Source organism: Anser cygnoides, chromosome 6, assembly GCF_040182565.1.
Source record: "Anser cygnoides isolate HZ-2024a breed goose chromosome 6, Taihu_goose_T2T_genome, whole genome shotgun sequence".
Taxonomy (NCBI): Eukaryota; Metazoa; Chordata; class Aves; order Anseriformes; family Anatidae; genus Anser; species Anser cygnoides.
The window spans coordinates 25,205,049-25,228,611 of record NC_089878.1 but is presented as its reverse complement, the minus strand read 5'-3'; the positions used below and the strand labels follow the sequence as shown (position 1 = coordinate 25,228,611).

The following is a 23,563-nucleotide window of genomic DNA, read 5'->3' as shown; positions in this document are numbered from 1 at the left end:
CTCTTCAGCCTGCAAGAAATCATTCCCGGGCCCCCGTCTGTCTGCGTGCTGGCGCTGCAGGGGCAGCAGGAGCGCCGCAGTGCCGCAGGGGTCTGCAAGCAGGAGGGGGCTGAGCGTGCAGGGACCGAGGCGAGGGCTGCAGCCCGTGCTGGGCCACATGCTGCTCTCATCCCCGTGCTATCAGCGTCTGGGCTAGATAGGGCAGCCCTGGCTCTGGCTAATCTACATAATGACGTTAACATTTTCACAAGTGCTTTTGCATTACAAGGGGTCTGTCTGAAGAGCAAAAATGACTGAATTTTTTAGATGCTCTCTGAAAGGGTTCTTTCTCACACCTCAAAGCCTAAGTAAGCAGTAAACTTCCTTGCTCCTGTTTATCCGCCCAAGACACGCATCAGCTCTTGTTGCAACCAAATGTCCTGGGAGTTTCTGTGCAGCAATTCACAATCCTCTTTGGGTCTGTGACTTTCCAGTAGACATTCCTCTCTTTGAAGTGTTCTTGCATTCCTTCTCCCCTGAATCTGACCTTTCCGTTTGGCTGTATTTTAATCCCATTTTGTCCAAACAAGCGTGGAATCCACACTGCTCTGATGGTCTCATCCTCGTGGACACTTACTGATCTACCAGACGTTGGCATCTGCCAGCATTAGCAGCACTGCTTTTGGTTTTACATCCTTGATGAGAATACAGAATAGTATTGGCCCTGTCCCTGCAGAGTTTTGTTAGGAACTCCCTCGCTTAGTAATGATTTTTGCCATTCATAACTACTGCTTTGAGATCCGTTTGCTGCATTTTTACCTGTTGGCTCTTCAGGGTCTGGCACTTATCAGAACACTGCTTTCTATGTGAACAGTGCTGTGAGAGTCTATTACTGTCCAGTTTATCTTATCTTCTTATCTTATGCTTGTATGCTAATGAAAGAATGAAGAGATCTGTTTGACTAGCCATCTTTCTGCATGCTGACTGGTGCTGGAAAATGATTGACACTACAGTACCATTAAATTGAAAATGCTGGGGGCAAAAAACTCTTTATCTTCCCTGGGGTTGTCAGATTAAGCAACCCATGGCTACTTGGGATAATAGTGCCAGAGCCCTCATTTAGGCTCTGACCCTTCCGGTCTCATGGTATTTCCTCTTCATTTCCAGGCTTATCAAAAATGAATATCAGCTGGTGAGAAACTTTATTACTCAGATCTCTGGGAATGCTTGGACCTGTTGATTTTTAAAATGTTTTGTGTCCTTTCCGTTTACAAGAATGTGGGAAAGTTCATCAGCATCTCAATGTGATGCAGGAGGGGTGCTTTCCAGGGCTGCCTATTAAAAATTTGTGCATGCCTCCATTGTTATTCACAATGCTCTCATCCCCATCTAGTAACTGGATACTGCCACCAGCGCATGCTGTTGTCCCCAGTGATTTTAGAAGAGAAATTAGTGAAGCTTGGACTCTACTGTCTTTTCCGTTTCCCGACATCTTACTTATGTGGGCTGTTTCCCTTTTTTTTATTTTTTTTTCCACTTCCACCCTTATTTCAGATTGACTGAAAGTGCATCCCAGTTCAGAGGCACTCCACTTGCTTTTTTCATGGTGTTTGAGGCAAGGACACTGAGGACAATCAAACACCAGGAAAATGTCTCACGTGAAGAGTTTGAAACACCCGAGAATACTTTATTAGTGAGATGACAAACAGGGAGAGACATGGCAAAAGAGCAGAAAATAATGGATGAGACACAGAAGGTGGATTGGAATCCTCTGTTCTTCCACCTCTAACCACGAGAAAAGGGGATTTTCTGCTTCATGGGAATGAGACTGATTTAAAAACTGTGCTTTTACATTTAATGTGTGACTAGATGGTACAACTCCACATGGCAGGGAATTACTGGAGTCAAGGATGTGGCAAGATGCAGGAAGGTATTGGACATAATCCCGATTTATGCCTAACAGAAACTGCTGAAGAAATAGTTTCAGGGCTCTCACCTGAGACTTCTACAAAATGCATTGCACAGATCCTGGGCTGGCTTCTCTTTGACAGGCTGCTGTGGCCTCCTGAGGCACTGAGCTCTCCTCTGTGGACCTTAAATGCCATGAGAGTGCTGTGAGAGTGCTTTGGCTTTGAGTGGGTTTTGGAGAGGTGACGCTGTCACCGTCTCCAGCTTCACACGGCAGCTGTGCTGTCATCCGCAGCAGGATGGGCAGAAACCACCCCTCCTGACCTTCCTCTGGTTTCGATAATGACTGCCTTCCTGCTCAAGTGTCCCATCTGGGCATTGGCACTGCCACCCCTCGGACGAATGGTCACTCCACAGCCCCTTTGCCTTCGGCACCCGCAGACTCACTGATCTGCAGCAGGTGCCGCGGCGTTGGAGTGATTACAGGGAAAGCTGCGAGACCCTGGTGGGCCTTGGGCACAGCTGTGCTGGGGACAAGGGGGAAACCTCAGCCCAGCTGCAGCTCTGAAGCTGCTGGTCAAATTCTCTCGTGGCGAGGAGATGGTGTGCTTGCTGCAGTTGGTGGCTTCTCCCCTTGCCTTCAAGGAGCAGGCGCATCCTGGGGGATATCTGAGGCGGGGAGACGTGCAGGAGGAGAGAGGCAGTGCAGCAGCCAAACTGGGGGAGGAGAGAGGCGCAGAGCAGATGGGAGGGGGTGGCAAGAGGGGTGGGAATCGGTGCACATACATAAGTGACCAGAAGTGGCAAACTGCTCTGAGAGGATTTAAGACGCGTAACCTTTTCCTGGTAACGCAGAGCTGTTATTCTGCAGATCAGCTGGCATGCTGAGGACTTTTCCCCTTAATTAGTAAGGAACAGGGCTGATAACTGAACTTGCCTGGGACAGGGGCTGAGCTGGGTCTTGGCCCCACGAGCTGGGTCTTGGCCCCACGAGCTGTGCTGGCCGTGGAGCTCCCTGAGCCCCACAGGTACAGTCTGTGGGGCTGCAACCACAGCACATTCCCAGGTGAGATTCAGTTCCTCCTAGCTTCACAGCAGGTCATCCTTGTGCCTTACAAGAAGTAAATTATTTTTTGTTGTTGTTATTTTTGCTCTTCCCAGCTGCTCCATGTTGGTTGCTGCCGGCTCGGCTGTTCCTGCTTCTGCCTCTCTCCACCTGTGGTCTCCTGGGTTTCCCCAGGCCCCCAGAGGTACCGCTCCTGCTGGTCGGACCTAACCTGGGGACTGGCCGGGTGACTTCATGTCAGACTGACACAAGAAACGCAGCAGGGTTTCTGCATCCCTTCCCATATGGATCTAGGGTGTCACAGACTCCCCCTCCCCACCAGTCTTGTGTCCATTAGCTAAGTCTCTTTATTTCTGTCCTATCACTTATTCATGATTGTCTAGATCAATCTGTTGAAAAGTGCATTTATTGAAACCTGAGCCTGGCTTTGTCTGAATGGCACGGGCCTTTCTAGCCCAAGTGCTGCTGCCTGGCTTTCAACCACAAAGCCCACTGAGGCCAGGAAGACAGCTGACTTTGCATGATGCTGCTTCCAAGCCTAGGAGCACATGGATCCATCGGCAGGGAAAACACAAGGCTTGGATACCTAATACCTACTGAACAGCCTCAGGACAAAGGTATGCATATACACAACAGTATGTATAGCTGAAAAACTTGTAGCACCCACAGTGATGTTTAACTTGGACTCACAGTGCAGGGGAGTCCTTTTCTGAGACATCCCTGCCCCTTGCAGAATGGCTGATGGAGGAGTTGGCCCAAACCAAGGCCCTGCAAGGGCCTCTCATAGTATGTATCTGCAGATAGGTCTGCAAGCTGAGAGTCTTGTTCATTCACAAAGAAAACATCACAAAAACATGCCATAATGGAAGCAAGCTAGGCAGTTGTGTGCATGGTTCGTTCTCTGGAAAGTATCTTTCAACCAAAAGCATTTTTCCTCTTTGAGTATCTCCTGGAACATCGATAAACCCACCTGGTGCTCCTGGGAGCTGCGCAGATTTGTGCACAAGGAGGGAAGATCGTGCACAAGGATTTCCAGGTGCCAGGTGCTGTGTTAACAGAAAAATTATGTCCTGGAGTTCAGTGTCCTCAGTGAAAGACAATGCTGTGAGCGTGAGACAGGGCTGATGAAACATTGCTCTTGGTATGCAAGCAACTTTATTTTCTAAATTATAACTCCCTGTTATGGGATCAGTTTTCAGGATTGTGCTTTGCTATGCACTTTGTGGTAAGGCCAGATTGTGGACAGATTGTCACTGAGACCGTAGGAATGAGGATGCTGGTCTCTGAGTTTGTTTAATATCCAAGTGACCTCTTGGTACAGGAACTCTGGTACATTACTACTTTATTCTTCTTTTAGTAGCTGCTGTTGTTGCTCTGTTTGAAGGTGTTGGGGTAATTTGACAAAATCCTACTTAAAAGAGGAATCAGGAGGGGAAGAGCTATTCTCATTATAAAAGGAACTCAAGTTAAATATCTTTAGTATTTTACCAGTTTTATTCATTTGAAAACAGTTACACAAAATCATCACTCTATTCCTTAGCTGTCCATTAATATATTCTTTTCAAAACAGTGATTACTTGTTGCTTCATTTTTTGTGATATTTTTTTGTTTCTGGATGCAGGTAAGAATTTCTCTATCCCAGTCAAAAAACTGAGGTTTTTCCACCTCGTGCTAGGAGAGCAGGGTTTTTCCCATCATCTGTATTGCCTGTGGGAGCTGGGACCCGCCCGACCCCAGCAGATTGCTGTTCTGCTTTGCTTCTCTTGCTTCTCCCATGGAAGCTTAGTCTTGCTGCCTGGCAGTTCTTAAGTTTTCTGCTCAATTTAATCCTTTCAAATGATCAATGAAATGCATGGTACTGGGGGAGAGGGGAACGATGTGAGGGCAGTTTCTTTGGTGTCGCCATCTGTTTCTGTATTTAGTCAAGGCTCCTTGGGGAATTTCATGTTTAGAAAAAAAGGGCTGATGGAAGGAGATGCACTAAAACAAACTCAGTCTTTCAGGAAATAGGTGTTATGCCGGGCAGAAGTTAGAATAATTTGCTCTGTGGTTCCTATTCTGGCTGTCTCAGCACGATGCTCCTTCTGGAAACAAAATAAATGGGTGCAGTGCACTTCTACTGGGCAGAGGCAATTGCTGTTGCGAAAACTACTGCAACATCAAAGTGGACTGAAGTAAGTCCTGGGCAGCTGAAATGCCCTAGTGCCTGGGAGTTTCATCGCATTGCCCTCTGCTCTTGGGCAGCATGCAGGAGAAGGATCTCCTGTTAAGTGTGTAGAAAATGATGCAATACTGTACAAGGGAAGTAGGTCTTCTGCTTTTGGGAGTATTTCTTACTATATTTGTACACGGACTTCTGCTGGGAAAGGGAACTGGGTCAGTCTGGACTTTCTGATAATTCCTAGGAGTCAAAGATAGAGGGATCACCCCGTCCATCTCCCTCCTTCTCACCTCTAAATGATACCTAATAAAAAATCAGAGTTGGTGCCTATGGAGCATCTCTTGTGTGGCTGATCATCAGCTGCCTATTCCTCCAAACTCATTTCTGAGCTTAGTGAGCGGGAAGTGTGTGTAACCCGGGTTCTCTTTGTCTGCAGGTGTGCACGAGGTCTTGCGAGGAAGGCATGCTGCTAATGCTGTGCGTGTGTGCAGGGGAGGGTGTGGGTCCAGCTCTTGACTAATGGAGCTCCCACCTATGATCTTGTGGGTTAGCGGCGTCTGCAGGCTGTTGAGAGTGCACTGCTGAGAATGTGCTAAGTGTATTAGAAGAGGTTTTCTTTCATCTTGCTATTTGTTGGGAGCTCCAGGAACATATTTTCAGTTTTCTGATGATTATTCTTTGCTCTTGATGTTGTGATGGTAGCTAGGGGCCTTTAGTGAAAAAGATGTGAACAGCAACATGTGTTAGTGGAAGATGTTTGTGCAGTCTGAATACGATTTGGGACATGGATGATTTCTAACCACCAATGTCTTGCCTGGGTACCTCAAGACACTCTCTAAAGCATCAAAAAATTCAGAAAATGTTAAGAGGATGTCATGAAGATCTCTACCAGTCCCTCAAATTCTCTATTCAATGCATTGCTTACTATCTCTCTGGGATCTTGAAACTCGAATCTGTAACATTAAGAAAACATTTCTCTATTGCAATTGCTCACTGGTTGTGGGGGCTGAGCTTCACACACAATCCTTGCATTGGCATACATCCTTGCACTAGTGTTTTTCATTCATCTAGTGATGTGAAATCAGTCTGCCTGCTGTGGGAAATCTAAAGGAGAACATAGCAGTGAAACTAGAATTATGCCGGCTTTCTTAATCTCATTAAAACCTGTTCCTTAACTGGGAGGGCTGGAGGTTGTTCAATAGGTCCATCTTCTACAGAAAGGAAAATCCAGGGTTTTAAAGTATTTAAAGTGACCAAAGTAGTTAAAAATAGAAAAATAAACCAGTAAGAATAAACTATTGTTCCACATTCTGTCTAATATGGAAATCCTATCATATCTCTTCAAATATAATAAGCCTATAAACAAGGAGGTAATGGTGCTGACATGTTTAAGAGGGCTTTCATAATCAATATGTTAGGGTTATAAAACAAATTAGGAAGAAAGTAGGTTTATGAATCGATTGAAAAAAGCGGGATGTTCTTAATATTCCTGAACAGTTCAGCACTTTGGCTTTTTCTGAATACCTAGCTAAGCAGAGTTTGATTTCTGTGGGAAGACAGAACACATTGGTTTGCAATAACTGAAGAGCAGTTTGATGTTGTGCCTAATTCTGCATAATGCAGACTGTGTCTGGTGGGGCAGCTTGTTCTTCTTGCATTTTATCTCTTTTTTCTAGATGCTGACTGGCTGCATACTTGCACAACACATCTTGGGCATGATTCTGGTGAAAGCTCCATCAAAAAAGCTAAAATAATTTTGGTCTTCGTGACCTTTTTATTACCTAGCCCAAATAAACATGTAAAGTTTAAGATCATCTGCACGGTGACAGAGGTGTCTTGGTGTGGCCACAGGGCAGTGATGACTACTAGGAGGCCACAGATCAGCTGCCTTGGCTGTGTTTCTATGTAACCAGAAAGTTTTCAAACGAAACTCACACACTGCTTCCTATTTGTCAGTTGGCACCCATTAAAGTTGCATTTTGGGCCCCTTCTTTCCATTGTACTATCTAAAGACTTCTTATCCACAAGCCTAGTTTCTAATACTTTTTTTAGCAGTAATTCTTAAATCTATTTCATGACTTAAGATCCATGCAATTCATACAGCTTTGCCTTTGCAACAGCCGCTGCAGATGTGATTTACATTTGGTATGGTGATCCCCAGACTTTGATCTCTGCTCACATCCTGACACCTTCCCCTGAACCTTTCCCTCCGCCCAGGTTTTCGCAGCAAAGCCATTCACCCATCCTGTGACACAGCCTGGCTTTGTGTATTGAGGTCTTGAAATACAAGGCTGAGAATCAACTTCGACTGGACATATATGCGTGTTACCAGAAGTCTGCCGTTGTGCTCAGGGTTGTCTGGGGAGACACTGAGCAATTTAAGATATTGTAGTGCGTGTGTGAGACTATATACATCGCATGTACATCAGTGTATATATACATCAGAAAAACACGCAAATCATGTCACTTACCCAAGGAAACTCTTGCAAGAGACGAAAGCAGAAAGCTCTGTGAAATCTGCTTAGCTTTGGCTGATGGTTTCTGAGAGCATTTTGACCTATAGTGACGTGTGGGTGTATGAAATTGTAAACAGGCTTTATTTACATTTTCTATTATTATTATAGCATGACTTTTGATGACTTGCTATTCTAAGTTGAAAAATGTTTAGACAGTCTAACCCACTATTTTGTGTTTGTATCTTTCCGTTACTTTCTATAAAAACTGATGTTTTCTTATGTTGGTTTCTTCACGAAGCTCATTAAAGCTGATTTTTGTTCCTCTCATGTTATATTAAAGAAGTTCAAACTAGTTTCCCTGAAAACTTAAGTAGAACTCACTTAAAACTTGTAAGCAGCTGCAGTTAGGAAGTAGCCTTAGAACACTGCATCTTCCTCCAGCTTTCCTTGAGTGTTCACACCCCACGTGCAGACCTCTCAGGCTCCAGTTCTTTCTAATGGGAGTTTTTTTGATTTTTGCAGGGTGCCAGGGTATGGCTGCGGGAGCAGGACCAGCTGCAGCCATGCACTGTTGGCTCATGTGCCGATGGAAACGTGCTCTTCACCTCAGATTATGGCATGGTAAGTGGAGGTTTGCATGAGGCTGTAGCCTACGCCAAGTTGCAAGATGGAGTTCAGGATCTTGCATATTTATGTTAAAAGGAAATGTATCAGTTCAAGTGCTGCCACTGTCTGAAAAGTATCCCAACTCTATTATAAACCATGCCAAAGGTCTAACTAAGGTTAGAAAGAAGATTGGTCTCCCTTTCTTCTCTTCATTTGTCTGCTCACCTCACTTTGCATGGCTGTTCTTGTGCCATCTCTGATGAAGCTGCATTAACGATAGCACCATATTGGCAAAAGGCTCCTAGGAAGGATGGAGCCCCACCAGGTAATCGGCCCTTCTTGCCAGGATGCAGTTCTTCCAAGCCACGCGGCCGTAAGGGCTGTTCTGTTCAGCTCTGCCTGCTCTCCGCCAGCAATGGGGAACAAACCTCTTCCCTGCCCTATTTCCAGCCCTGTGCTCCTTGCAATTCCCTGGTGTGCCTGCTGCAGTGCTCGTGGAGTTATGTTGGTAGGAAGTGACCTCTGGGGACTGTCCAAATCCTCAGTGAGTCAGCTCAGCTTGCTAACCCTGGGAAAACTATTAACTGCCACCACTGAGGGTTTTTTCTGAGTCAAATTTGGCTGTGCGCTTTATGGCTTATTCAGGAAAAAGCACATGGTGGTGGCTCTGGGGCTTTCTCTAGTCAGTGCCCTCCACAACAGCTGTCCTGTGTGCTTCCCTTGCCTTGCTTCTTCATTGCTTATTGCTTGGCAGCTGTAGGAGGGATCGTCTGTTTTATCCCTGGTGAAAACTCAGATGAAAACATCTTCATTTGGGTTTGGACTGGATGACCCAGTTGATCTCTAAATCTAGTGTCCTCGTGCTTGCTCTGGCCCAGCTTCCCTGCGGCTCTGAGGTAAGATGTCCAGTCTTACACTTCAGGGCTTTTGCCATTTGTTATTATTTCTTTAAAAACTTCTCAAGCAACAAATCCATCAGAAATGTGACTTCCTGGAAGGAAAGGAGGAGCTGACGCTTTATGAAACACAAGAGATTGGAAACCGCATTCAAGACAGACCAGCCCAAAGCGTTATGAATAAACATAACAGATGCTGGGTGGGAGCTTTGCTTGTGTGCTCAGGGTCACACTAATGGGTGAACTTGGGGTTGAGGAGGAAAACTTCATTACTGGGGAGAAAGCAGAAATCTTTGGCTGTGTTGTGAAGTACCTGTGTGGTATTTGATGGCTTGTTTGCACTTAGAAGACTAAAAGATATTTTTCTTCCCAAATTTAAAAAAAACCTGCTTGCTAATACCTATAATTTTCCCTTTAAACATTATCTGTTCTTGGAAAAGGGGGATTCCAGAGGCAGCTCTGCTGCGGGATCGGTTTGTCTGTGCTTTCTCACTTGCTTCAGGGAAAATTAGCCAGGGGAACCAGCTCAGTAATGCAAACCACTGAAGCCAGCCCTGGCTTACCATACCTGAGGCAGGATAGTGCCGAGCCCTCTGAACTGTGCTCCAGGCTGATGGAGGAGTCCAGAACTGAGTGGGGGAGTAGCGAAGGCCTCTTTCCTGGCGTGGCTGGAGGTGGGAAAGGGCCTGGCTGGCCAGAGTCAGTGCAGCACCCTGCAAGCTCTAAGGGTGGAGAGTCATCGTGTCTGGGTCACGTCTGTGCCTTTGAAACGTCAGAGCTCCTCTCAGGGAAAACCCCTTTGGCACGACAGTGGGCAGAACAAAAAAACACGTCTCCTGTCTCCAGGACCCTGGATGATCCCTGGTGATATGGAGACAGGAAAAGTGTCCACCCTGGAAGCCAGAGGACAGGCTAAACGTCAGCCCTCTCCCAGTGCTAGGGAAGACCTGAAAGCTCTTCCCCGTGCCACATGCCTCTGACAGGCATGGGGAACACTCCCCCCCCCCATATCCCAGTGGGGCTGGAGGACCCAGTTTCCACCTGAGGAAGGGTGAGCTGCTAGTACCGCAGTGCTGGGCAAGGGTATCGGTGAACTTCCCCAGCCTTGGGGAGAGACAGGTGACATCTTGGACTCAGTTAGGGTGTCAATGTAGCATCAGTCTGCTCCTCCAGGGAATAATTTCACCTATGCAGTGTTTCTGTCCAGAGGGTACCAGAGCTAATGAACGCTCCTCTCGCTGTGGCTTTGCTACAGTCCTGCCAGAGTACCTGTGTAACTGTGGGTCTTGGACCAGATTCTTCTTTAGGGAGGGATGATGTATAACCACAATCAAGAGTCTCAAGACAGGGTTAATAGATGATGATCTAGTCCTGACTAATCATTTAGCCTTGTATTCAGGGCCGTGTTACTCTTCAGGGTCCCATTTTCTCCTTTTTTTCTACAGGAGGAAGTAAACAAGCTCTGACCCATCACACAATTATTGTTCAGGCATAGCAGCCTCTTGGCACAGGTGCTGCCAAACGTCTGCTATCTTTTGAGACACTTGTGCACTCAGCTTTTTCCCTAGACATTTTTTTATTGTTTCTTGTCTGGCCCAAATAGCCACAAGTGCTGACAGTGTGGTGGTAAATGAGTAATTGCCAGGCAGATCACATCATACCGTTTTGGACTTGTCCCCTTCCAAAATCAGTCCGAGTCAGCAGAGAGAAGAGAAGTGGGCAGGTTTGCTGCCTCATGGTCTGAAAGCGCTGTAGTGGTTTTGCTCAAGGCGTACCTTTGTAGCTTGTACTGTCCCCCAAATTTCTCTGTCCGACTCTCCCAACCTGCTCCCCTATTTCTCCCATGGAAGCGTATGCAGTGTCTGCTCCAAAGACAAAGATCCTGCAGCAGGTTATCCCCTCCTGCTCCATCAGCGGTGTGGGTAGGGGCTGGAGGGGGCACTGGCTGGCGCCTGCATGGTGCTGCTGCCTTGAGCTCCCTGCCGCAGCTCCAGCTCTGGCGAGGTGGCTGGGAGGGGGCAGGGTGACCTGATTCTGTCTGCAGCTTCCAGCTGCCGGGCTGGCCTCTTCTTAGCAGCTACAGCAGCCCGAGGACTGCAAGGGAGCAGGCAGGAGAAAGCACTGAGATCCATGCTATACACCGAGGGCTCGCTCTCTGTGGGGTCTGTCAGGTCCTTTGGTGGCACCTGGTGACCTGACAAGCAGGGATGAAGAAGAAGTAGAGACCGGTGCCTCGGAAGGGAAAGAAAAGCCCAAGTTACTTTGGAAAGGCTACTGCGGGCTGGTTTGCTTCTCCTCCAGGCTGCCCGTGTGAAGTGTCCCATCTGCACAGCTTGGGTCTGGCTATCTAGCACAGCCTGGGAGGATGGGTGGGAGATGGCACACGGTTGAATCCAAGAGTGGGAAGCAACTGAAATAGCATTGTGAAATGCCAGCATCGTGCCTGAGGAGGAGGAAAGGAGGGCTGGGATGTGGCTATGGTGGAGGGGAACGGCAATGTAATCTCAGCTGTGTGAACGGGGGTGAAGATGACCCGATAGCTGAAGAGTGGGTTATTGAGGAGGAGGAAGCTCTAGCAGGAAGAAGGTTGCAGCAATGAGGCAGGAACATTGCAACTCTGTTGACAGAGGAGAAGGCACTTCCCAGAGCAGTGACAGAAGTTAATAGATGTCATTGTACAAGCACTTTGAAAGCCACATCACGTATGTCCATGCCAGCATGCACACAGGATGTCACTCCTTTGGCTTCTCAGCTGCTTTGCCCGCTTTCCTTTGCCCTCAACACAAAAACCTCTCCCTCTCTCAGACACTGTTTGCTCCAAGGCCAAACCTGGAATGTGAATGAGCGTTGCCTAGACCATGCTACAGACAGAGACGTGATCGCCCTGTGCTTCTTTGAAAGACCATTCTTGGTCTCCTGGGAGCAGCTGCCACCATTGCTCACAGGCATGAGCACAGCGTGTGCTACGTGCCTAGCCTGGTGCACCTGGTGGTGCCCTGCTCCTGCTAAGGGGGCTTCAGTAGGAATCAGGTAGCCCTGTATTGGTCTGTTCCTGGCAGTACTGGAGGTGAGAGAACAACTCTGTAGCAAAGGAAGGGTGTGTGCTTTATGGGTTCTGGCCAAGGAGCTCAAATAGGTAGGAACAGGAATAGAGGAACTACTATACAAATAGGGAACGGATCCGTGCCTTATTCATTTCCTTTTCCAGTGCTGAAGGATAAAGCTGTGGAAAAGCACTTGTTTCTGGTAGGAAATCAAACTGTATGGCCAGGTGGCATGCTCTTATTTGTCCTTCTCCCCATTCCTCCAGGTGTTCCAGTGCCCCAAGGCCTCCCTTTCCAGAGAAAAGTCTTGCCAATGCACCAGACCAGCATCGATGGGGTAGAAGACATGTCCATGCTGGGAGATCTGCACGAAGCTGCCATCCTGCTTAACCTGCACCAGCGCTACCAGCAGGGTAACATCTATGTAAGTGCTCGACTGGGCCACATCCCTTCAGGCTGACGATTTTTGTTTACCTTTGGGGCTGGCACTTTTCATGGGAAACACTGATTTTAGCATTGTTTCCTGAGCATTGTTTCGTGTGGTTAAAAGGGGAGATTTTTTCTGCTTTGTGCCTTGCCAGCTCCATCAGCCCTATGAGATCCTACCCCTACCAGAGAGGCCTCTTTGCATATCTAGAAGAACTTTCCAAACATGAACACAAATCCTAGAACCTCTAGGATCTGTGGTAGTTGTGCAGCTCTGTATCCTCCATGAACATCCGTGTTTTACCAGCTGGTGTTCATGTTCCCCAGATTCCCCGTTGTTGCAGTTCAGAGGTTATAGATGGCCAAGTAGACTGAAAAGTGCAGTGCACACAGGGTGTTGTTGAGATACCCTCCTGATTTGGACAAAGAGCTCAACTAAACTAGGAAAGCAAACCGGTTGCCTACTTCTGCTTGTACAAGCAGTTCTGTCTTTATTAGGTGCTCTGCTCTCCTTGCACAGCTGAATACCCAATGCATGTCCTGATTCCCTCTTGGGCCCTCAGGAAGGAGATAAGTGGCAGGAGAGGGATGCGTGAGGGAAAGCACACTGGGCGTGAGGCTGTTGGGATGGCAGCGTGCTCTGGCGAGGCTTGGAGAGGACAAGGAGGAAATATTGTGAAGACTGCCTTGGCCTTCTTTACCCTTATCTTGCCTGTCCGTCCTGTATGTGTACCCAGAGTTTTTCAGATTATGACAGGAAAAATGTAAATCTGTGTTGCGTAGCAACTGTTACTAGGGCAACCGAACCCTATGCACCTGTATTCCAGGAAATGATCAATAAAGTGACCCGGTTTCTGAAACATCTCCCGCAGTGGGATGTGGAGGATGCTGCGCATCCTTTCTGGTTTCTGCAGACCCCTGCCTGCTGTCTCTCAGCACAGCCCCCATGTGCACACACTGTTTGGGCAGCCCTTGGCCTTGCTGCCCTGTCTGACCAGTGCTTGACACCCGCGGTGTGTCTGTGCAGCTCTTTGCCAGTGAACAGTCCCCCTTTTGGGTGTCCGTCTCCCGTTTGCTCTCCCTCACGCTTTGCAACGTGAGGCAGGGCTGTCTCCTCAGTCAGTGCCCCGTGCCAGAAATGCCACGCCACGTGCTCTGTGACCGTGTCACAGGACCCTCTCTCCGTAAGCCTCTGGCGCTGGTCTGTCACTCCTGCTCCTCTTCCAGCTCCGTGCCTCCACCAGCCGTGTGTAAAGGGGTTAACGTTCAGGTGTCATGTCATTTTTCACCTGCGCCTAATGTATGCATCTCAGCTGCATGCCTCAGAGCTGAGTGTCCGGGAGGTTTACGAAGGGCCCTGACTTCTGGAACACCTCAGTGAAGGACTGCGAGCCCCTCCTGTAGTGGGACTGTATCTGGTGTATGGCTGTGCACTGCCCGACCTGGCGGGCACCAGACCTGACACGTGTGATGCATTTCTGCAGTGCAGACGTTAACGCTACAGCTACCCCATCACTAGCTGTTAGTTTTGCCATAGCGCTGCTGCGTGCGGTTTTCAGCTAAGCATGAGAATGTCAGCTGTAGTGCCACCTAATGATTTGCAGTGATCCGCCAATACCAGAAATGAATGTCTGAGTTTATTTAATACCACCTTAACAGACTCAACAGATTGAATGTAGTAGGCTAAGGCTGCAGGTAAAGCTGTACTGAGTGGAGTTATGCCCATCAGTCAGGGCCAAAAATATCTCGAAGGAAATCACAGAGATCAGAAAAAGCTGAGAAATATCATCATTTTCTGGAAAACAAAAGCACTGAATGAATCGGTAACCTGGAAACACCAGAATTAAAATAATAATAATAAATTATTAATAGTAATTAGGGCAATGATAATATTAATTAATTAGGGTAATAATAATTATCAGAGGATGTCAAATTGATATCTTTTGTTTTCCAAAGATTTTTTTTTTCAGGCTCTACCAAGCTGTTTCAGAAAATTATGTGAGCACAGCAACAGCCTGCAGCATTTAGCAATTCCTGCATTTCCCGAACCCTTTAGTAAAAGTATACCCAACATAATGTGAGTGATGTATAAATGAGCCAGGAGCTGGACCATCACATTTTTTGCTGTTTCTAGCTCTGCCATGTCTAGCCACCCTTGTAGGACCTGAGAAGTAGACATGCCAAACATGGCATGTCCTGCTCTGCAGAGTTGTCTGGGGAAGATCACTCCTTGCTAATACAGTGGCCAGTATGTGCCTGGTTGATGCACAAATGCAACTGCTGTTATAAATTGTGAACAGAAGTAATCTGTAAGGGGCTTCAGGTGATGAAGACTGCAACTGGGAAATGGAAAAGTTTCCTAGAAACACCTTTGAGAGATGGCGGCAGTGGAAGTTCTGGGAAGGGCTGCGGCAGGGTCTCTGTTCCATGGGAGAGATGAAAATAGAGTGAGAAGTGCAGAATAAAACATATGAGAGGAAAAAGCTCTGTGAAGATTTGGGAGAAGAGTTAGGATGGATTTCTGAACATCTCTGTTATCCAGTCTCCACACAATATCTGTTGCTCAGCTGGTTGTACGGTGCTCTTTCCTAATCCGTTTTCTCTTTCTCAGTGCTTTCTCATTTCCTCCCACTTTTCTTGCAAAGATCATCTGCTTGCTTACTGCTTCTATTGCCAATTAATTTTATTTCTGCCTACAAAGTTCCATATAAGACGATCTTCAAGACTTGTTCCATGCTAGTCTGCTCATACGGGTACTGCTGATAACGCAGTTAGGCCTAGGTGCTGTTTTTTCCCTGATGATCTGTGATCGCTGCTTTAATAAATGACTCATATAGTTTGGTGACTACAGCATCTTATCAGTCTGGCTTCTGGCTTCGGAGCGTAGCATTGCAGTATGTCCCCAGATTTCATTTGGCAGGGAGAATGCATGTGTCTTTCTCGACACCAAGTGTTTCATTTACAGCTTATCCAGTGGATGCATGCAAATCCTTATATCCATATGTGGTGACTGATAGTTCATGTTTTGGACATAACGCTAGATCTTGCCCCTGGCCACAAGGCTTTTTACCTAATGCAGCTCTCTAAGGGTTACCTCTGACACCTCTGCTGAGGATGGGTGTCCCTGGAGCAGAGCAGCCCAAGGTGTGGGAGCCCTGTGAAGGATGCCACCACACCAGCATCAGCATTTAAGCTGGACTTTAACCATATTACAAATTCGTTGTTAAGGAGAGAGGTGGCACCATTGCTCTGAACTGCAGCTCTGAGAATAACTGGATTTGAGCTGGTTGGCTGCACTGAAAAAAACATGCCCTAAAAAGCTGAATGAATTTCCTTCTGACTTCACAAAAGAAAATGTTTGAAATTAGATACTAGGCTTCGGGTATTTCATTTTAAACCTTGTAAACTCTTCTTAAACTGGGAGATTTTCAAAAGAAATATTTTCAAAATAAAGTGTTTAGAAAATGTAACAGTGTTTTTGTCCTGAAATCCTTGAGCTTCAGCTGTCAATTTTGATTTGGCTTTACCACTTGATTTAAGCTGCTCCAAACAGTACGTTTCAGCAGATGAATGATACGCTTTAGTGGCTCTTTGCATGTGTGTGTCTCCGTGTCCCCTCCTTGTCCAGGAGCTGCTTGAACCCAGCCAAGCCCCCTCCACTTAGAATCCTGGAGAGGGGCCTTGAAGGTGTCTTCTGACCCCGCTTCAGTCCCGACTGTGCTTTTCAGCTTCAAGCATCATACAAGGTAGCTGGGTATGAAGATGGCTTCATGTTTTTGAATTGTTTAAGCATAATTTAGCAAAGACAACGGACTAAGAACATTTTATTGTCAAACAGTGAAACTCAAACCACCCCATCCATACCCAGTCCCAGTGATCCAGTGATGCAGCCCCTGCACTGGGGTTTGACATTTTTTGCCAAACTGGGGAGCTCTCTGCCGAAGCCCAGTTTCCTCATTTCCTCCCTTCACCATGAGTTGTTTCAGGACCAGGTTTGTTGTCTTTTTTTTTTTCTTTTTTTTTTTTTTTCTGGAGCTTTATTTCTTTGCTGTGTTTTGTTTTCTCCCCTTAGACAAACATTGGCTCCATCCTGGCATCAGTAAATCCTTACAAGCCCATCCCTGGTCTGTACAGTGTGGATGCCATAGACCTGTACAGACAGCACCGCCTGGGTGAGCTGCCTCCCCATATCTTCGCCACCGCTAACGAGTGCTACTGCTGCTTGTGGAAGCGCCATGACAGCCAGTGTGTTCTGATAAGGTCAGAAACGGGAGAACCAGCTACTCCCTGACTGCATGACATGCCTTGCTCTCGCTACTCCATTTGCTATGACTTTTGCCTAAATACCTGCACCACCCTACTCTTTGCCTCTCCCCTGCCTGCTGCAGAGGCCATGCTGTATGTTTATTCCTGGAGATCACCTCTCTGCTGTGGGTGGGATGGCTGTTAGCTCAGTCTGCCCTGGAGCTGTGAGTGGAACATATGTCTTTTCCTCAACAGCGGAGAAAGTGGAGCCGGAAAGACTGAGAGCACCAAGCTGCTGCTGAAGTTCCTGTCAGCCATGAGCCAGACCTCCCTTGGGGCCCCAGCCTCTGAGAAGAGCACGCACGTGGAAGAAGCCATCCTGGAGAGCAGGTGTGCTTCACCTCCATACCGTGGGTCTCCACAGCTGCCTGTGTGCAGGCCACTGCCTTCTGGATGTGTTTGCATTTGGGCTGCTTGAGCCTGAGCGCGGGTTGGGTCAAATGTGGGCTGGGATGCTCGTGCAGCTAAATGGAGGTGCGTCAGGGAGGTGTGGAGGTTGTGGTCTCGCTGGGATGTCACCAACTGGTTGCTATCTCAGATATCCTTGAATTAGGCTTCTTCCAATAACAGTGTGGGGTGTGTGTGGCAGCTGGAGAATTAATACTCCAGCCAAAGCTAAGATTTCTTCATCCTTCAGTAGTAACTCCCCTGCCATGCCCACCCTCAAGCTTGCTGTCGAGTCACGGCGCTGCCCTCAACCCAGGTCTCAGGCCCCCGTCTCTGTGGCACATCGCCCCGCTATGTGGGTAGCCTCCCTCCCTGCTGCATAGCAGCGTGGTGAATAAAGCTGGAAACCTTTGAACCGTGTGTGTGAAAAAAAAGGAAAGGTAGAAAAAAAGCTCTTAAGTGCTATACAGTCACGAGTCAAGACCTGCAAAATCTGCTTTGGGGAGAGTGGCTTAAAAGGCTGAAGCCTGCTTAGCGGTTAAGTGGTAACTTGACTGTAATCCAGAAAGCTTACCTCAGGAGGTGGTTCCCCAGCCTGCAAGACCCCACCGCTGCGAGGTGAATTAGCGCAGGAACTCACGGCCTGTTTTGTGTATGCCTCGTGAGCCATTCCAACACGAGTGTGGAGGACTGATTTGGCACCTTCTCCCTGAGGACGAGAAGGCAGAGGCCCGTCCCAGGACGGCTGCCACTCCTCACAACCCCACCTAGTCCCGTGGTGGTTCAGCTCCTCCTTGCAGCTGCCGCTGGCCTCCAACATCCACCTGCCTCCTTCCTCCCCATGCCCCAAAAGGCTTCTGCGTCCATGCACTGAGCCCACGGCCAAACTAAACTATAAAGATACTTCCTTGTGTTTTGCTTGTCTAATTTAGCATGATTTAGAGCTGTAAAGATTGGCTGGCTGGTTACTGCACTCTCACGGCAACTGTGGGGTTCGTATAACCCTGTCCTCCTTTCTTCTGGTTGTCCCCATTAGTTTCTGTTGATTTGTGGTGTTGGTGAGCACAGCGGGATGTTCCTGTGCAATACCATTATTTACATACTTGTTCCAGAGGCACGGGTCTTGGATTTCAAATTCTCCAGGGCAAGGAACTTGCCTCCTCCTGATCCATGCCTACAGATTTCCGTGACTGGATTTTCTATGGTTGCAATATATCATAAGAAAGAAATTTCATGTCTATGTTTTTGTTTTTTTAAAGTGTTTGGGAGAAATTATGAAAATACTGCCTGAAGTTTCTTAAAGGTTGTTGGTCCTTTCCCATAACCACATTTCTCATGCAGCTAACGCTTGCAAAGCGTGAAACTTTCAGCATTTTTTGTGGTACCTATAGTTGTAATTACTTGTTGTGTTATAATCTGTTATAATTATTACATTTTGAACAATGCTGTATCTATCCCTCTCTTCAAGTGGAACCACACAGTAGATAGATGGAGACATTTAAAAAGCCAGTCTTTCTCAGGGTAACAACTGCAGTCATTTTTGTTAAAAATTGTGTATGTTTTAGAATTTAGTATGACCACATACAGGCCATGCTTGTAGCATCTCCCAGACTCCTTGCTTGTCAGGCCTTCAGGTTATTTTAGAATTGGCTAAATTTCAAACATGAATATTTTAATCCTGCATTTGATGTGTCAGTTTGAATGGTATTAGGCTTTTTCCCTGGTGCTGCTCTGTGGAGTAAGAACCAAACTGCATTTTAACTCACCATTTTCCATTTGTATGCTACCTACCGAAGACTGGAAGGTGACCAAGAGACAAAGTTTTTCAGCTCATCACCATTTTTTTTTCCCTGCAACTTCTTTTTTTTCCTCTCTTAGAATGAAGTTTTCAAATATATGATGTGTATATATTCCCTCTGCTTGGAAATCATGTGGCTTGTAACCTAACCAAGTTTTAAGTAACAAGAAAGAAGTTTGTGTTCCAGTACCAGACAAATCAGTTTAGTACTATGTTTGTTTGGTAGTTTGAAAACGTTTATTTGCAATTTTAAGAGATGGCTTAGATTGTCTTCTCTTACAGAGAAGGAAGCAGAAACAAAAAAAGTATGTGCTTTAAAGCTACAGAGTACTTGCCTTAAATGATGTTTCTGAAAATCCTGAAAAAAATACAAGCCTATTTCATGGGATGCTGCTGTGTTAAGCACACAACCTGACAGGGTTTTGCCACCTTTCGTTTTCGAATCTGCTTTTGTGGGGAATGCCCTAGACAGCATGAACACCAGCTGCCCACACTGATCAGGGACTGATTTAATTAGCTCCAATCCCAAAGGTTTAAAATTTGTCTAGCAGTGTGTTAAATTGCTTTTGCCATCCTTCCTCGCCCTTGAGCTCTTCCTGCTTGTCCAGTCTGATGCTGCAACAAATTAATCTCACGTGGCAGTGCATGCTGTGCAAATGGCAAAAGGCCGGGCACGGGCTTTGTTGTAATGGTATCGCGTCACCAGTCATGTCTTCATTGCCTTGTTCCTTGCAGCCCTATTCTGGAGGCCTTTGGAAACGCCAAGACAGTTTATAACAACAACTCCAGCCGCTTTGGCAAGTTCATCCAGCTGCACTTCTCTCAACACGGACACATCCAGGGAGGACGAGTAACTGACTGTATCCTTTTCTTCAGTGGACCACACGGTTGGAGTGAGTGAACATGAGGGGAGGAACTCAGGGTGGGTCAGGAAATCCCACAGCACCATTACTCAAAGTCAGTTTATGAATGTGGGTAAATCTGCAACCTAAAGGGGAAAGATGTGTTTGTTTTGTGGCTGTGGCTCCTAACTCTGGAAAATCCTTGTTTATGCAATAGGTGGGAACATAGTTTTCCTTTTAACTTACACAGGCACAACACTTGATACTTAAATCCCTACAATTTGCTGCCTAGGAAGATCCTTCATGTATACTGCACCCTGTTTTTCCCAGAAGATCATTCCCTATGTTAGATCTGCCAATGAACTCATGATTTAGGAAAGTGAAACCCAAGCCAAGAGCCAGTATATCCTGCACAATATTTGGATGCAAAGGACAACAGGAATTCAGAGGGCCAATTACAGCTCCTTGTTTTGGGCCACCCATCTCCAGTGGACCTTGAAACCCTAATCAAGGACAAGAAAGAGTCAAATTATGTTGTGCTATGACCACTTTCTTCCTTGTTTGCCCGTCTACCCCTCTCCCAAAGGCTGTGACACATCTTTTGTCTACATGAGGCAGCTAAATCTGCCCTGGCTACATTTATTGATGTTGATGTTCAAAGCTGCCGATCACTGCAAACCACACCAATTTCCACTGGAGTAGCAGCCAGATGAATTTACTACTGCTGTAAACAACAGGCTGGGATTGTTTGGTCTCTGCTCTTTGTGTTGTCGGTAGATGAAAGATAGCTGTCTCTTGCAGAAGCAATGAGAACTGATGCAAGACTTGCTGTATGAAATATGGACTTTCAGATTAGAGTGCTCTCTCTAATCTCTCTAGGCAGCCCTGATGTGCCTCATCCTTTGTTAGGTTATCCCACCATTGTGCAGGTCCTATGCTCTATCTGACCCTGCCCTTTTAAATGTCTCTTTGCTACATAATACCTTTGTGGACAAGGAATAGGGAGGAGTATTTCTATACCACTTGAATGTTTTCTCCTTAACATGTTGTTCAGATTTACTGGAAAAGGTAGGTGTCACCTCTACTGGCTGCTGGGTGAGCCCTCTCCTAATAGCCCCAGTGGAGCAGTGCCAGCTCTCCTGCAGGATGCTGCTGCCTCCATCCCAGCGATGGAGCACAGACCTTAGCTCTTCAGGTTTTACTACCACAGCTGTCCCAAGTGAGGAAGAGGGTGGTGAAGGAATAGGAGGTTCTGTATTTATTGGAGCCTGTTCTCCAGCCTTTGATAAACACCGGACACTACAGAGAAAATCAAAAAAAAAAAAAAAAAGTGTTTACTGAGGGGAGATCGAGCGAGTACCTGGAAACTCAGTTCTGTAGAGAGGCTTATGGGATTACAACTCCAAATGCCATCAACTCTGCTCTGATTTATTTGGACTCAGGAACTCACTGAGGAGCAGGGCCAGAGCTGGCAAGGTGCAGTTTGACCATGAGCACACTCTCTCAGTGAGTTACATGCTTAGATGCACAGCTGCGCCAGACAAGATCTTGATGTACAACTTATTTAGACAGCACCATCACTAAGCTGGAAGAAGCCCCTCTTGTGCATTGGCCATAGAGAATTACCTGCGTCTCAGTCCTCTCTCTGCCTTTGCGACCACAAGTGCAATCTCTTTCCACTGGCTATGCCTGTGTTCTTTGTTTCAGAACAGAGTGGTACACCAGAACCCTGGAGAGAGGAATTACCACATCTTTTATGCTCTGCTGGCTGGCGTGAGCGGGGAGATGAAAGGTAACTTAATTTTCTGGGATAGTGCTCTTTCCTCTCTCCAGTCCAGCGTGTGAAGCCTTGGCAGGTGTAAGTCAATTAGAGCATGGATATTTCGGGTACTTGATACATAACTTTTTCCTGAAGTCTGTATGGTGATTTCATGGAAAACACAGAAAGGGGAGTTGAGAGGAAGAGGCTGAGGATGACAGAAATACCATATGAGAAAAGATGCCTCAGGCACTCTGAAATGGAGGACAAAGTCTGTGCAAAGTGAAGAGGGGGTATAGAGAGATGAGATAATAAAACTGGCTACAGGCAAAGGAAGGGTGAAGAGTCTTGATTCAGATGCTGAATGGAGCTGTTTGATGAGTTCAAGGGTTGGTCTGACAGGCATGTTTTTGCAACAAACCGTCAGCATAGGTAGTAAGAGAGAGAAGAGACCAGGGGTGCAGTGGCATCACTAGAGTCAAAACACATCTAGTATCTGAACAAAGGGTCTATAGTTCTGTACATGGAGAAGGGAGAGAAGGGTCTGGAGGAGGGCATGTGGGGAAAGCAGCAGGTGCAATCTGTGGAAGAATCCTTTTTCTAGTGCAGCATTCCCTTACAAGCACTTTCAAGAACCTGCCCCTGGCACCGCTGAGCACTGATGGTCTGCTGAGGAGGTCAAATAGACAGGCAGGAACATGTTACATCTGCACTCGGGTTTGGGGGGGGACAGGGGAATTTCTCAATGCCTTTATTCTATGTGTGCCAGAATAACCAGATGGAAGAATTGGGTCTGACATGGAGTGGAAGGGAATATGGCTTCAATCCTAGGCAGTTCATGAAGGAATGGCCATGTGGCTCAATTCATACATCCATCTACAGCAAAGGGAAATAGCGGGGCTGTGGGTAGTACCAGATACTCAGGAAAAGCATGCAAAAAACAGTTTTGTTCTTCAGCAGATCTCTGCAGGCCTCTGCTATTCTTCCCCATCTCCCTTTCTAAGCTGGTGTCCCGGACTGCTTCTCTTCCCCCCATCTGTAATGCATTCCTACTTCTTGATCACCCTTTTCTCCTTTCTCCATAGATCTTCTAGTTCTCCCCTGTTCTTTCTGAATTGGGAGATCAAACTTGCAGATAGTGTTCAAGACATGGTTGTGCCAAAGATACATGCAGAGACCTAAATCAGTTTTTATGTTTTGCTCTGTGTTCCTTCTGTGTAGTTTTTAGTAATCAGTTTTTGATTGCTGCTCAGCACTGAGATGTTTACAGAAATCTTACTGTGACTCTCTGAACTGTTTCAAGTGGTAATACCTAATTTAGAGCTCCTTGTATGTGTATATAGTTAAGACTACTTTTCTGTACACTTAACAAGATTGAATTTCATCTTCCCTTTTTTTTGTGGAGTCAGTTCAGGATTGAAAGATTTTTCCACGACTCTGCAGTCAGCTTGGGATTTGATTGTTCTAAATCATTTTGTATAAACAACTGCAAGCTTTGTTACTGCACACCTTCCTCTTCCCCTTCCCAAGTGCATTCACTGTCTAGGTGTGCCTTCTGAGGCATATGAAGTCTGTTCAGATGAACTCCCCCTGTGGTGAATATACCTATTGCTTTCGAGGACTAAGATCATAGAAAGAAAGTGATGAATGCTAAATAAATTGTTGTCTTTCTCTTTCCCTGCATCCTTCTCCTCTGTTGCAGAGAGCCTCTCCCTCTCTGAGCCAGAGACTTACCGTTACTTGAACCAGTCTGGCTGTGTGAGTGATGAGAACCTGAATGACATAGAGATGTTCAGTAAGGTCATGGTGAGTCCTGTTCTAACACCTCTTGAGCTCCTTAGACACAATCTCATGGACTAAGTGTGCTGCAGGGTCTAGATTTCACAGGCAGAATTTATTTGCCCTAAGCCAAAATTTGGTGTTCAACAAG

The 23,563-nt window shown here is 46.6% G+C and overlaps 1 protein-coding gene across 1 annotated transcript in view; it reads left to right on the top strand.

Annotated features, from left to right (window-relative positions):
- Nucleotides 1-23,563, top strand: part of LOC106029820 (unconventional myosin-X-like) — an 85,730-nt gene that overhangs the window by 4,253 nt on the left and 57,914 nt on the right. The window contains 9 exon segments of the mRNA XM_048072282.2: nucleotides 8,093-8,191; nucleotides 12,383-12,419; nucleotides 12,422-12,540; nucleotides 16,615-16,802; nucleotides 17,043-17,177; nucleotides 19,768-19,892; nucleotides 20,929-20,942; nucleotides 21,582-21,666; nucleotides 23,336-23,439. Of these exon segments, the coding sequence (XP_047928239.2) occupies nucleotides 8,093-8,191; nucleotides 12,383-12,419; nucleotides 12,422-12,540; nucleotides 16,615-16,802; nucleotides 17,043-17,177; nucleotides 19,768-19,892; nucleotides 20,929-20,942; nucleotides 21,582-21,666; nucleotides 23,336-23,439 (906 nt within the window).